Below are 16076 nucleotides of genomic sequence, written 5' to 3'. Positions count from 1 at the left end.
TCAGCACGATGCCCTGAAGGATCGTGAGAAGTTTCGAAACAGCGCCACCTAGTGGTGATTTTTTTTCTCCCAAATGCTTATAACTTTGGGTGTGGTCAATTTATTTTCACGAGACTCATCTAATTAGACTCCTGAATCCTTGCCGAGTCCTACGATACCAAACATGCTAGGTTTCGCCTTACGGTTTGTGTAGCGTTGTGATTTAGCGCTTAAAAAACATTTGGCTATATCTTCGAAACCGCTAGTCCGATCGAGACGAAACCACCGTCAGAAGTTTGGAAACATAGGTCGATAGCTGCATGCCAATGCCCAAATGCGAAAATATTGATAGTAAGGGGTAGTAAATTCCAATCAAAGTCATGTGTCAGTCATTTTTTACGTGTTTTTTCATATAAATGTCTATAACTCCGAAGCGAATTGAGATATTTTCACCAAAATTGACACACATATGTATGGGCTCACTCTGAGGACACATAAAAAAAATGGTGGGACTGAGCCTCTTGGTGGCGCTATAATAGAACAAAACATGAAATTCCCATTGACTTCAATACAGTTTTGTGAAATATAATGCTATACTAAACAAATGCATTGGTGTAATTTCATGAAACTCAGAATGTGCCATCAACACCATCCCCTGAAAGTACCCAACATATTTCGAGCCAGCGCCACCTTTTGGTCAAAAGTTATAACAAAATTTTATTATTATTATTATTATTATTATTATTATTATTATTATTATTATTATTATTATTATAAGTCAACCTCAAGGAACATAATAAAATAATAATAAAATACATGCCATGACCCATTTAATAAATATTAAAATTCAAATTTTTCCAAATAAATTAAAAAATAAAAGCAAAATCATATATAAATTTAATTTACAAATAAATAAATAAATAAATAAATAAATAAATAAATATAAATAAAAATATAAATATATATATATATATATATATATATATATATGAAGAGTTTGGTTCCTAAACGCCATTTAAAAAAAAACTGAGTTCCTGCAAAAATCAGTATTGTATAGGGTCAGTATTGAAAAGTCAATTTTAAATTTTACGTAAAAAATATCCACCGTGTTATTCTGTCATGTTTTCTCCCTTTCTTTCCAAACCGCGACAAACGCCAGTCTCCTTTCTCTGCAGAATGAGATAAATCCGCTCAACCAATCACAGCGCATCATTCCACGCACTGTAAACAGTAACGGCAGCGCTTTGAATACACCCGGCATCCTAGTTTTTCCTATCTACTTTGTACTTTTTGATCAACAATCAAACAAAATCTTTTATAATTTTGACGGCATTGATGAACCTGTGGTGGTTTCTGCGGTAGGGAAGAAACGTAAGCCATCGAAATCTAATCATTTACGTGAGGAGATTAAGAAGACGAGGCGCGGGAGGAGGAAAAATGCCGGCTGTTGCTTGTTCTCACACGACAGCATCAAACTTCTGTCACGCTGACACGTTGAACCCAGGGGATCTTTTGAAAAACTTTCAGTTGTTTTACTCAAAGTCAACGAAAACCGAGCAGGACTAAGCCATTTTACAGATGATCGCCGTCAAAAAAGTTCAGGAGGTATTTCCTAGCGATAGCTGATTGAATGTATTTTTAGTCCAGTGCCTGTAATAAGATATTGACAGAGTTCAGAGGCTGTCATATGTGGATCAACTTATTTTGTTGTGTATTTTCAACAGTTTCAATATGAAAAATAACTTTTATATTGATTCAATGGATTAATTGCATTTGGGGAAAAAAAGTGTCATGAATTTATTGCATTTTGGGGAAAAAAATGATCAGTTTTTATAATAAATCTTTGAAAATCAAAATCTGGATTTGAATTTGTTTTGTTATTATAACTTAAAGATGCTATGTGAAAGTTTGAAGCAGAATATAGTGGTTTTCATCTTGCCACATTCTTGGTAAAGAAAACACATTTTTACTCAAATTAATCAAAATGGATTTATCGCGTTTTGGAACCAAACTCTTCATATATATATATATATACACAGTGAGGAAAATAAGCATTTGAACACCCTGCTATTTTGCAAGTTCTCCCACTTGGAAATCATGGAGGGGTCTGAAATTGTCATCGTAGGTGCATGTCCACTGTGAGAGACATAATCTAAAAAAAAAAATCCAGAAATCACAATGTATGATTTTTTAACTATTTATTTGTATGATACAGCTGCAAATAAGTATTTGAACACCTGTCTATCAGCTATAATTCTGACCCTCAAAGACCTGTTAGTCTGCCTTTAAAATGTCCACCTCCACTCCATTTATTATCTTAAATTAGATGCACCTGTTTGAGGTCGTTAGCTGCATAAAGACACCTGCCCTCCCCATACAATCAGAAAGAATCCAACTACTAACATGGCCAAGACCAAAGAGCTGTCCAAAGACAATAGAGACAAAATTGTACACCTCCACAAGGCTGGAAAGGGCTACGGGGAAATTGCCAAGCAGCTTGGTGAAAAAAGGTCCACTGTTGGAGCAATCATTAGAAAATGGAAGAAGCTAAACATGACTGTCAATCTCCCTCGGACTGGGGCTCCATGCAAGATCTCACCTCGTGGGGTCTCAATGATCCTAAGAAAGGTGAGAAATCAGCCCAGAACTACACGGGAGGAGCTGGTCAATGACCTGAAAAGAGCTGGGACCACCGTTTCCAAGGTTACTGTTGGTAATACACTAAGACGTCATGGTTTGAAATCATGCATGGCACGGAAGGTTCCCCTGCTTAAACCAGCACATGTCAAGGCCCGTCTTAAGTTTGCCAATGACCATTTGGATGATCCAGAGGAGTCATGGGAGAAAGTCATGTGGTCAGATGAGACCAAAATAGAACTTTTTGGTCATAATTCCACTAAACGTGTTTGGAGGAAGAAGAATGATGAGTACCATCCCAAGAACACCATCCCTACTGTGAAGCATGGGGGTGGTAGCATCATGCTTTGGGGGTGTTTTTCTGCACATGGGACAGGGCGACTGCACTGTATTAAGGAGAGGATGACCGGGGCCATGTATTGCGAGATTTTGGGGAACAACCTCCTTCCCTCAGTTAGAGCATTGAAGATGGGTCGAGGCTGGGTCTTCCAACATGACAATGACCCGAAGCACACAGCCAGGATAACCAAGGAGTGGCTCTGTAAGAAGCATATCAAGGTTCTGGCGTGGCCTAGCCAGTCTCCAGACCTAAACCCAATAGAGAATCTTTGGAGGGAGCTCAAACTCTGTGTTTCTCAGCGACAGCCCAGAAACCTGACTGATCTAGAGAAGATCTGTGTGGAGGAGTGGGCCAAAATCCCTCCTGCAGTGTGTGCAAACCTGGTGAAAAACTACAGGAAACGTTTGACCTCTGTAATTGCAAACAAAGGCTACTGTACCAAATATTAACATTGATTTTCTCAGGTGTTCAAATACTTATTTGCAGCTGTATCATACAAATAAATAGTTAAAAAATCATACATTGTGATTTCTGGATTTTTTTTTTAGATTATGTCTCTCACAGTGGACATGCACCTACGATGACAATTTCAGAACCCTCCATGATTTCTAAGTGGGAGAACTTGCAAAATAGCAGGGTGTTCAAATACTTATTTTCCTCACTGTATATAAACATTCAATTTTTTGAACACCAATTCGATTCAGACATCTCAGCTTTTTATTTATTTATTTTTTTATATATTATTTGCGTTAGTACATAGTAGTGGTATCTAAATATAATATCTGACTTTACAACAACCAATAAAATAAGAAGGGCAGCAGGTTTGAAAAACAGGTGAGGAGGAACTGACCTGTCCAAAGGAGAGCTGCTGTTGAGAGTGCTGCATGGGTGGGAAAGCCTGTGTGGTCTTCCGTTGATGATTCACCAGTAATGTTGAGTAAGGCGGCTGTCTGTTGGAACCACTGCGGCCTTTAGGTGGGCATGATGGCTCTATAACTACAATGGAAGAAAGAGCAGGAAAAAGTAGCAATCACTACTTGAAAACCTCATAAAATAGTGCTAGATAGGTTTACACTTCTTGCAAAAGGGATTCAGAACAACAAATGGCAAAATTAAAAAGAAATTCCAAAAAAAGAAAAAAGAAACCACATCAAACTTGCCCTGTTTTCTTATAATTACTTCAGATGCATTAGCTTGGAGTAAACCTAATATTTAAAAATAGAAATTGAATTTGAAGCTAAACTGATTCCTATTCAAAGAATTCACTCCGAACAGCAGCCCATTTTCAGTCATTTCAGTCCCAAACTGCATGGGGAGTTGATGAAAAGCTAACAATGAATTAAATCATAATGTACAATTAAAGTGAATACATACATAAAAAAAAAAAAAAAAAAAATCACTTGCTAAAAAAAACAAACAACTTTATTTGTTTACCTATATGTCATGTGACCATTAGCTGAGAGAACAGTGAACATGCAAATGTGTTGTTAAATTATTGAAATATTAACTTTTTATTTCAAGATTTGCAAGATTTGGCAGTACACAAAAAAGTGACAAGCATTGTGACCAAATGTGCTCAGGTCCAAATGTTTTATTGCAAATAGAGACTGTTGTCCATGATGAATGTTAATGTCGGTGTATGATTATAACTTCTGTTGTGAGTATATTATTCAAACCAGGCTGCTGCTTCAAACTAGAGCTGCTTGTCTCCCTTAGGAGTTGCCGGTAATTTGAAATTCAGTCAAACATTTTTCACCTGTCTGTCTTATGCTTGACACTCACAAACAATTTTTTTTTTTTTTTTTTAACAAAGTATATAATTTTTTTCATACAATATGAATTTGAACTGGGTTTGTCAGTGATGTACTTTGAAAGGTTTGGTGGGATTGGTTACCTTTGCGGCCCATCAGCTCATTATTCTGAACCCGCATGGGAGGCACCACCATGGTGCGGATGGGCAGCTTGGCAGACTCGGTCTCTGTAGTTCCATTGGCTTTGCAATTCTGGTTGTTGTCATTAATATAGGTGGCCTCCAAGAAGGGGCTGTCAGCTCGACTGGAGGACACCGACGCAGGCGAGCCATCCACCGTATCACATCCACTTTCGCGCTCATCATCTGACATACTGAACACAGACCAAATCAATCACTCTCAGACACAAAGAGCAAAGAACATACTCACTGGTAAACAGTGCTCAGAATGGAACACTATGCACTGATTAAACAACAACAACAACACCACCACAAGTATGTGGAACTATGCAGTACGCGACAAACATTCTATAAAATTCGACACTGTCACATGGACTCTTTACTTTACATGTTTAATTTAGTGAGTAACTAAATCTACTTATCACAAAAATAAGGATATCATGTCATTTAGTTTGCAATTAGTGATTTCGTATTTAAAAATATTTAATCACTATTAATTAAAAAAAACAAACAGAATCATCAATCTGCTAGATAAATAAAAAAATTAAATAAAAAAAATTATATATATATATATATATATATATATATATATATATATATATATATATATATATATATATATATATATATATATATAGGGGCATTTTTCCTCCTAATATTTTAAATATTTGAGGCAGTTTGGTCTCTTTCATTATCATTTTTGCCCAAGGCCTAGTTAATTTCAAGGAAAATCCTCAACTTGGTAAATTAAATAAATAAATAAATAAAATGTCAAAATTATGCCAAAATGCCTGTTTTGTCAAGTATCCTCGTAAGCACAGTCTTAAATTAGTTAAATAAAGTTTTAAATGAACAAAGAGTTATGAAAATGTGATGCATCAGATCCGTGTCATGCGGTAGGTCTTAAAGTGACAGTAGCCCAATAAACCGGCTGCTGTCTGTCATTAATAGTCAAAGATCAACAGAAAAAGAGACTCTTGACTGAATAACGCACGTTCACGCAACAACATCTGCTCTCATGTCAACACAACACTCATGTATCGTTCTTAACCCTTTGATGCGTACGATCACACCAGTGTGATCAGTTTAGGCTGGTCTCTGAAGCGTACGATCACACAGGTGTGATTAGAGACAGACGCGCTCAGCGCTAGTCATATATCACTATTCAGTGTTATCAACCACATAATGTTTATTTTAGGTTTCAGACATTTAAATACACATAAGTACTAGCAAAACAATACATTCATAGTTTGTAAAAAACACAATGTCTATGGAATCGGCTATAATAATCCTTTCTATTATAATTTGACAACGTGTTTTAAATTGTATAGGTAACAATAACGTTTACTCTATTCTTCTCCCAGTTCACCAGTCACTTACTTTCATGTATTTCGGGAGAAGTTGGTGAATTTACGTGATGTAAATCTGACAGATCCGATTCTCTGAATTGCGGTGCAAACTAAAATGGTGGCGCCCATCGCACATTATAGACCAGCTAGCATTATCATTATAAAGATTTTTAAATGAAAAAACATTCGCTGACACGCATTTGAGAATCAGAATATCAGATAGGTCATGATATAGTTAACAAGTATGTGAATATTTTGAATAAAAAGGGAAAAACAAAATAAAAGCAAAACATGTCATACAGCACTATTGTGGCTGCGGTGTGTCACGTGACAAGATTGACGTGTAGCCATGGAAATAATAAGGTGATACTATCTAAAATAAATGTCGCCTTAAACTCAAGCTGGGGGCTCAGCTAGAATATTTTAAACTTACGTACGAAAGGGTTTACTTTGGGCTCAAATCCTCATTCTGACCGTAGTAAAGTGTGTGCATGAAATACGGACCTGTTGCGTCTCTTGCAGGGGGAGGAGCTGGACTGCTCTGAAGCTGATGAACTGGTACTAAGGGTTGAATCGGGACTGCTCAGGGAACACACCCGCTCCATATTGAGGGTGCTCTTACATGCCTCACACTCCGGACTACCTTTACACCTGAAACACAGAGGGTGCACACACTCTAACACTGCCTTTTAAGCCATTTATCACATATACAGCTCAGCTACATTGCAACCATCCCTCTAATGATTTGTACTGAATTTAAGCCTCAATTTCTCAAATTCAGCTGAGGTTTTCCAAATATAACATAGCTCCATATCTAAGCCATGCTGAAATGTTCTCTTCTTCACCCTATCACCCTGTCTCCTTCCTTCCATGGTACACTGAAAGAGAGATGATGCATGGCCAGAAGTATGTGGACAAGTTTCCAGTAATTCAGTGTGTAAAAAACTTCAAAGCTTACTTCCACCTTGCGCTCCATTAAAGATTTTTTTCTTTTCTTTTTTTTGAGCAACATAAGGGCGAGCAAATTCTAACTGATTTTTTTTTTTAGGGTGAACAAACCCTTTAAAACTTCTAGATATGTATTAGACGGGTAACTCACTCTAGTGAATGTTTCTGAGAGTCCGGCCCCTCCTCATCTGTACCACTGCTGATACTGATGACGCTGCCAGCAGGACTCGGAGAGTCAGCGATCACAATGGTCTGCCTCTGCTTCTGAGACACAGTCGATTCCTCGTACTCTTGTTTTGCCTTACAGTATGCAGGCTCCTCCTCTGGCACCGGCTCTGATTCTGTCTCTACTACACATTCTGCTGCCTCTTCCTCTGTGTTTTTGGCACCTTCTACCATCTTTGGGGACTGGCATGATGAGTTTTGGGAATTGGTTCTGTGCATGAAGTTGTTACTTCTACGTGGGATGATAATGATGAATTAGATAGGTAGGCATGACAAGAATGTAATAACCGATGTCAACTACTTTTGAGCTTGCTGATAACCATGTGTAGCAAACAAAACACAGTGGCAAATGTTTGATCAACCCAGTCAAGACATGTATAAATATATATCCAACAGAATGGAATGCAAAGTGTGTCACTTCAATTTATTAAATTAATTTGAAAATAAAAAAAGTAAACAAATAGCTTACCAATAATCTGACTTTTGGGTCTGGAATGTTCACTAACATTTACCAAAAGTAAATTCTCTTTAAAAAGTTATTTTAAAAGTTGCATGTAAAATGATTATTTAAACAAATATTGATTTATTTCTTTATTTAAACAATTATTTATTGATGTATTTTTGTTTAATTTCTTTATATTTGAAAATAAACAAACATTTCACTGTATTAATTTGCTTAAAGAAATTGACCATATCTGAAAAATGCTGATTAATGAATACAAGTGTACTGTTCATCAAAATGGTGTCCAAAAAATTCAATGGTATTTATTTAACATTATAATGCAATTATAATTTTTAAACATTTAGAAAAATTTATCCATTTATTGGTCAATTTGTAGTGATTATTATTTTCAGATTTTTTAAATCAGTGAAATTCATGATTGTGTTTTGAACAACGTTTACCTTTGCAATTTAAAAGTTAAAAATGATCAGTTAAAAGTTAAAGCTATTTAAAAAGATATGTTTTATCATAACACTTAACAACAATTTTATATAGAAGCATAACACTGGCAAAGTTCAGTTTGAAATGTAATATGTAAAATAGCAATATAATCCTGAACTTGAATACATTTCCAATACCATATTTGCAACATATATTGGTGCAAAATGAAAATTTAATAATGTTTTTTTTTTTTTTACACTAGATTTAACATTATCAATTTCCATTTACAGACCATTTTGTTTTTTATAGTGTAATACATTTGATAATCATTTATTTCTTTTTACTTGAAAAGGTAATAAATAATATTATTATAATAATAATTTATAATCGGTTCCTTTTTTGTTTTTAAGTGGCACTCCTAGCCCTCCATACACTGACAGCATGTCCAGATATGGTATGTGGATTAACCTGTTTGAAGATGGTTTATTTCTCTTGTTAGCAGCTGGCTGTGGCCACACCACATGAGCTATTCCTATGCTGATAGGCTGGTGAGCTGACATGGCCATTGGGTTTGTTAACAGCGGCTGGTGGGGCATCATGGAGCTGTAATGGTTGCCATGGGAATGAACTTTCCTGCAAAAGATGGGAGAGAAACAAAGCATTTCAGTGTGGAGGAAAGTATGCAAAGAAAGATGACTCACGCAAGAGCTTGAAACGTGTTTTAATACGGGAACAAATAAATAAAGCAGTGCAAGTACAATGACAGAGAGGCTTATTTCACCCACCCCCATTCTGCTAGTCTCTGTGGACCTGCCACTGTGTCTGAGGCCAATGTCGCTGCTGAAGGGGCCACCTGAGGCCAAGTGGGCACCAGGATCTGCTGAGGACGATTTGACCACGCCTGCTGTAAAAAAAAAAAAAAAGGCATGCTAACTTCCTGACATGGATAAAATAACTCAAAATGTGTCCTTGTCTCCTCAAAGTAGTATTTAAAAACTAAAGGGATGGTTCACCCAAAAATGAACATTCTGTCATTAATTACTCACCCTCATGGCGTTCCATACCCATACCACAAATTAATCTTCGGAACAAATTAGGAACTTTCTGTCCCTCCCTTGATGCAACTACCACTTTCAGACCACAGAAAGATAGTAAATGCATTATTAAAGTAATCCATTTGACTCCAGTGGTTTAACCACAATTTTATCAAGTGACACGAGTGCTTTGTTTGCGCAAAAAAAAAACACAACTTACCACTTTATTTACAAAATATTAATCTCCAACGCTCACTCACGAGAGCACCTCAACGCATGCGTGCTGTGTTGATGCGAGAGCAGACGTTGTTGCATTAACGTGCGTCGGAGCTTAATATTTATATAATAAAGTAAAGTAGTAAATTATGTTTTTTGCGTCACATGGATTATTTTAACCCTCTGGGGTCTGAGGCGTTTTCTGGGTCCTGGACCCAAAAACCTATGCCACCAAAAATACGACCTAAGGAGCTTTATGACACTCTCTCCCAATAGAGTTATATTTTCAGTCAGAAAAACATAGGAAGCTCTCGAAAAACCGGAGTTGCTTTATTTTATGACATATGCAGAGCTAAACATGGATATCATCCAGTATAAAGAGACGAGGCGAGAGGTACTGACAGATAAAATAAAAACATGATTGTGATAGCCTTTATGATTTGTCTGATTTCTTCAAGCGGTCATATTTACCATGTTTACTCTGGTAATGGTTAACGCGCAGTCCTTTGCATCGCGTATATTTTTGCCTTATACCGTACAGTGATCAGAATCCACATCGGATCACAAACAGAAGGTATTCAAACATGAGAGTGTGTTTTGAGCTAAAATGATTTTAAAAGTCTTTAATGCTAATGTTAGCTGGTATATGGAATCAACCACAGTGCTGACGTCTCTCGACTCAGGTAAACTCCTCCTCTGTTCGTAACCACTCCTCAAGCCCGAGTTGGCCCGCTTTGGACCAAGGTATTGGTCGGGCCAGAAAACCCTGGACGTTGGCCCAGAGGAAGCCCTGATGAGGCCCGATCAAGCCCCGGAAGTGACAGTGGAAACGCGACTGGCCCTGGCACGCACTAGCACGCCCGCTTTTGGCCCGACAGTCGAAACGCGGCTAATGAAGGGACAGAAAGCTCTCAGATTTCATCTTCATTTGTGTTTTGAAGATGAACGAATGTCTTACAGGTTTGGAACTACAAGAGGATGAGTAATTAATGACAGAATTTTTATTTTTGTGTAAACTAACCCTTAAATACACTGATAATACACTTTAATACACTTTTTGTGTGTCCAGTAACCATGTCAATAAAATGTATGCAAACAATAAATTAAATAAGTTACTTTTCCTTTAAGCCCGATATTAAAGGTGCTCTAAGCGATGTCACACGTTCTTTAGGCTGAAACATTATGTCACATACAGCAAACATCTCCTCACTATCCGCTAGCTGCCTGTCCCCTGAACACACTGAAAAAAAAAAAAAAAAAAAAACGCGGCCTCTGTAGACAGCCCAGGCTCCACAAACGGCAACAAAAACAATCTGGGTCAACCTGCACCACTAAACATAACAAACAGTGTTCCAGCCAATAATCGACAAGAATGAGTGGAGGAAAGAGAAACATGAAAAGAGAAGTTAGCAAGAGGAGAGATGTCCTAGACCACGACAACGACTAACGTTAGAATTATATTCTCTTGACTTTTGATATGGCCATCACACGACCAAAGAGTCGACGTTCCGATGAACAAATAGCAAAGAAGAGGGAAAAAGGAGAAGGAACGCGCAAAGTCCCATAGGATGAGGAGGAGGGAGGGTCGAGCTAGCCTCTGTTTTGTTTGACAATACTTCGAACGTCAACAAGAAGTGACGTCACCCAACATCGCTTAGAGCACCTTTAAACAACTGATTAAGTGGAAGAGTGTAAATATTGATAAAAGTTTGTTTGTAACTATTTATCGATCAATCTGTATTTGTGTTTACCTGTGTAATGACCCCTGGTCTGATCTGTAGAGGCTGGATGGCAGAGGCTTGTGTCACCAGTGGTACTGTGCTCTCCATGCGCACAGAGAATCCCACTGGCTTATTTGGGTTAGGTGGGAGACCTGTGACATGAGGCAGGGTTATTATTGTTAACTAAAACAATAAAAAAAATATGTTAATTATTTTCATTTAGTTTAAGCTGAAGTACTCAAACAAACTACAGACAACATGTGTGACCCGTGCAGGCTAAATGAGTCGAAATGAGCCAAAAAATAAAAAAATAAAAAAAATAAAAAAAGTGTTCTTGTTATTTTCACATTCTTGATGTATGATTTGTTTGAATAAGCTACAGAAGCTATTGAAGTCGATAGAGTCAGCAAAGTCAATTGAGAAAAATCTAGTTAAAGTTTTCTGAAGGTTCCAAAACAAACCCAAAAAATCCAAAAACACATAGCAACCATACCATAAAATTTGGCACATACCAAGTTAAAACCCATATCTAATGGGAAAATATATGTTAAACTTTATTGAAAATATTTATATAGATAATATTTAACATTGTTACTAACTGATTTTTCTGCTTAGCAATCAGTTTGAGAAGCGTACCACTGGTTAAGGGCTACCCATGTAGTAAAAGCATGCAACAAAATATCAATAATAACAATAAATTGGCCATGTTAACAAGTAAAAAAAAAAAAAAAAACACAAACTAAATTCTGTGAAAGAATTTATGATTTTTCTTGCATGGAAATGTGGCCAGATTAATAGTGACAAACACAGCTAGCAAAGTTCATCTTAATACACAGTCATGACATTTTCATATTGTGTCCATGCTAGGGATGCTAACGATTAATCGACTTATCGAACGTCGATTAAGGAAGGTCATGTGCATGCATGCTGCTCAACTGCGAAACACAAAGCAGACACAAGTAAAAAATTAAGCGAGCGTGCCGAAGTTATGTTTGGAACCATTTTACGTTAACACTCTGGGGTCTAAGGTGTTTTTGGGGTCCTTGAGATGTTTTGACATGCCCTGACATTTGTGCTTTTTCAGTTGCTTATAAACATATTAATGGCAAGGTGTAATTACACTATTTAGCACAAACAGGGCTACCACAATATGCAAGCAACATACATGTTTGTATTTTTGAGAGAATAATGTTTATGCATGGTTATTGAAAAAACTAAAAATTAAAGTTTCGGAAATAAGGCCACAAAACACATACTAAATATGTGTGTCCACAAGACTTTTGACTAATGGATGTTGTCGCCTAGAGTTTTTGCTTCAAAATGATCTGAAAATCACCCTGCCTAATCATTCACATAAAACAATACATTGATTTAAACTTTGTAAGACACGTTTTGTTTGGAAAGGCAATATGCGTGGGGCGTGAATGATCATGAATAATGCTGTGATTCACACCCGAGAAGACAATGACCCATATAATGAGTTGCATAATGAGCCTTTCATTCAGGTGTGTCACTGAGCCACAAGAAAGAATGTGAGGACTTATTTTGTATGCATGCAAATTGTATAATATCCATGGTAAACATTTCTAGTAACTATGCAGTTAATTCTCATACTGTATTTTCAGAAAGTTTTAGAATATATCCTCTCCTCAAATGTCACTAATAAAAAAATAATAATAATAAATAATTTAATGAGAAGGCTTATGTTGACCTATCAAGATGTTGCTTACATCTACTAGCTTGTAAATAAATTTTTTGCTATTTTATTAAAAAGTTTTCACATGTAAATCAACAACAATTACAATTTTAACAATATTTCAAGTTTAATCTTTGTAAAAAGTATACATTTTATCATATGTACTTCAAAGTTAAGGATTCATTAGTTTGAATATTGGAACAAACACTATAATAACATCTTAGTTGATAATTCAATATACCTACTTTATTTTTGACAAAACATCACATACTATATATTTAACATATGAGCAGAAATTGGCGAACAAAAGCTTATTTGATGTGACAGTGGTCTTTTTTACAGTAAAAACTTTATAATCTATCCAAAACTAATCAACAAAATCTAGTCTAAATCTAGTCTGTAACATATCGTTTTTATGACATATTAGCATATAAATGTTAATTTGCAGTTTAATACGTTGCTTATACACAGATGCAAGCTGTTCTGTAGTAAACAACAGTGCGCATCTGTGCAGTTCATTCATTCACACACAGACATACGATTCATATTTTACAGACACTATTGCATATCGCGATTAGAACAAAGCACTTAAGAATAAAGAACTTACTATTCACAATCCTCGGCTGGATCCGTTGCTCCTCAAAGTAAAACTAACCAGCACTTCTGAGGTAAATTTCCCAGGATTATTATTACGATAGTATTCCTCACAGCGTTGCAAGACAACCTGAAGTACACGAGTCTGATTAAACTTGATGTGTTTTATCCAGCTGATGTGGGCGTTGACCAGTTTGCATGGATTGTCTCAGATCATTTGCGTTTGAATAGTGCACGCTCTCCGTGGGCGTGTTCACATTAGCAGATAATTAGCTGAAATGAGAATGACTGACATCTCTCTCTTTTCATACAGATTACATAAACTGAGAATATTTGTTTTTTATATAAATTACTTAATTTAAAAGAAGAGAATTCAAGCTTTTTGCCTGTGTGCCTGTGGACTGAGTATTCGCTGAGTTACAGTTCATTTTCAGACGCGTTTCAGAATGGACTTCACTGACAGAGAGAAGGCAGAACTCTCATAATGTTTACTTTTATTTATTTGGCAAAAAGCTCAACACTTAGTTTTTATTTTGAGTATACACAAAAAAAAAAATAGACACTTAACAGGATCGAATGATAACACTTATATGTAAGATCAAAATCAACAGAGTCTCTTTTGCACTGATAAGAAAAAAAAGCGAGCTGATCACGCCGGCGTGATCGCCGACCCCAGGGGGTTAAAAGGCTAAAGTTACACCTTCATGACTACATGTTTGCATGTGCATTTGCAGCCTTGTTTTGTGCAAATGTAAGTTGTAATTTTGTGTTTATTTTGTGTAGGGCTATATCTGATTTATATCATGTAGGATGCATTTGGTTAAGAATTAACACGGCAGTAAAACGCACTGGTGGTCAACTTCAGCGCATGCAGCTCAAACAGCAATGCACGACTAATAATAACTATGATTGGGACTGTCATATTATATCAAATTATAATGAAAACACTATTGTAATAAATCGTTGTGAATTCATTGGGTATAGTTGCCGTGTTGTTCCAGGAAGAGGGCGTCCAAAACAGAAGTTACACACTCTGACTAGCAGGCATCTGAGGCGGCGTTGGTGACAATTTGTATTAGTTGTTATATTTGATTATTAAACAAGTAATTTAATTAAATGATTAAATCACATAGACTCATTTTACAATCCTACTAGCCCTTTATTTTAGACTAAAAACATAGGAACATAGCATTTTGAGTCGCATTTGCAAACCTTGTCATGCTGTTGGCTACATGCCACGAATATTGCAGTATTAAGGCTAAATTTACATCCCTAGTCCATGCCCAACATTTGTTCAAGTTTGCAACATTAATATCCACAATCATCTTGTTTAGGTGGTGGCACATTATCACTGAAGTTGTCATTTATAAATTGAGCAAAATGTTCCATTTCAATTACTCCAACAAGATTCGCCGAACGCATTGCATTTAAGCATTAGTCAGCATTAGACTGAGCACTCTCACTATCATCCATTTCCATTACAAAACAGGCATAGATCTATGAAATAGTTTACTTTTTGTGTTTTCAGAGGATGGACGCTTCCATGATACCACAATGCGCCACCATGCGGGGTGTTTTGATTAATCACTGAAGGCGTTATTGTGGCTGTTTTTGTTTACATCAGCATGGGTTTGAAAATCACATTTCATTGGTTAAGACTCATGACATCGAGAATTCGCTATGAATATTCACAAAGGTGGAATGCTGCACTTTTCCGACATGCTTGGATACCAAACTTGTGCTAAGGGGAAGCAGTCGTCGAGAAAAACAGCATTTTTTTTTTATGGATTATTAAAATAAAGGAAAGATTTAGGAAGGTACACCTCTCAGAAAACATACACAAAAGATATTTTAGATGTTTAATTGCTATTTGGATCATTGGGATTGCTAGACGAGGGCTTAATAAACGTATTTTTCTGAAAACCTCAAATGCAACAAAAATTGACATTTTACTTGTTTTGCCGGTAGCTCGTAATAAGCCTATGCGCCTTTAGACCCATTTTTCCAGCACGGGTTACAAAGACAAAAAAAAGGTAAAAATATTAACAAAAACTAAATTAGTACATCAATGTTAATAAAATAATACTGACATGAAGACAAATGACAAAACAGAAACAAATAAATGGTAAATTATAGTATCATTATACTGTTAAACACTGTAGTTGATCTAACATTAGCTTGAATCTGATGACTGAAGGTAAAGTACCTTGAATGTTTGGGGGACAGAGAATAAGCGCCTGCTGGAAAGAGTCACCAAACTGAGCACTTCCTGTCTGTAGAGAGATTCCAGGATGCATCACTGATGGGGCAGATGAGGCTAAAGCCTACAGAAAGAGAAGAGAAAGAAAAAAACACAATATACAGTCTGAATGACAAAGATTAAATGGGTCATATGCAGTTGCACTTAACTTTAGAGTCCTCTTATGCATCCTAAACCTAACCCTAAACCTAACCTTAACCAATGAAGTGACTTTATAGTGAAGTGAGAAAGTGCACATACTGTAAAATAAATTGCAACTTCATT

At 36.4% G+C, this 16076-nt stretch overlaps 1 protein-coding gene across 2 annotated transcripts in view; it reads right to left on the bottom strand.

The window, feature by feature from the left end:
* hipk3b (homeodomain interacting protein kinase 3b) overlaps positions 1 to 16076 on the bottom strand; it is an 89559-nt gene that overhangs the window by 10088 nt on the left and 63395 nt on the right. The window contains exons 8-15 of one of the 2 annotated variants that reach the window (XM_084124749.1): positions 15759 to 15876; positions 11293 to 11414; positions 9077 to 9195; positions 8760 to 8924; positions 7335 to 7640; positions 6740 to 6886; positions 4851 to 5080; positions 3807 to 3952 (exon numbers count right to left, since the gene is read on the bottom strand). In XM_084124749.1, the coding sequence (XP_083980875.1) occupies positions 3807 to 3952; positions 4851 to 5080; positions 6740 to 6886; positions 7335 to 7640; positions 8760 to 8924; positions 9077 to 9195; positions 11293 to 11414; positions 15759 to 15876 (1353 nt within the window). The remainder of the gene's footprint in view (positions 1 to 3806; positions 3953 to 4850; positions 5081 to 6739; positions 6887 to 7334; positions 7641 to 8759; positions 8925 to 9076; positions 9196 to 11292; positions 11415 to 15758; positions 15877 to 16076) is intronic. The other variant, XM_084124750.1, reaches the window with a different exon arrangement.

This window comes from Abramis brama, assembly GCF_963993115.1.
Source record: "Abramis brama genome assembly, chromosome: 9".
NCBI lineage: Eukaryota > Metazoa > Chordata > Actinopteri > Cypriniformes > Leuciscidae > Abramis > Abramis brama.
Note: the sequence above shows the minus strand (reverse complement) of the source record. Positions and strands in the feature narration are given on the sequence as shown.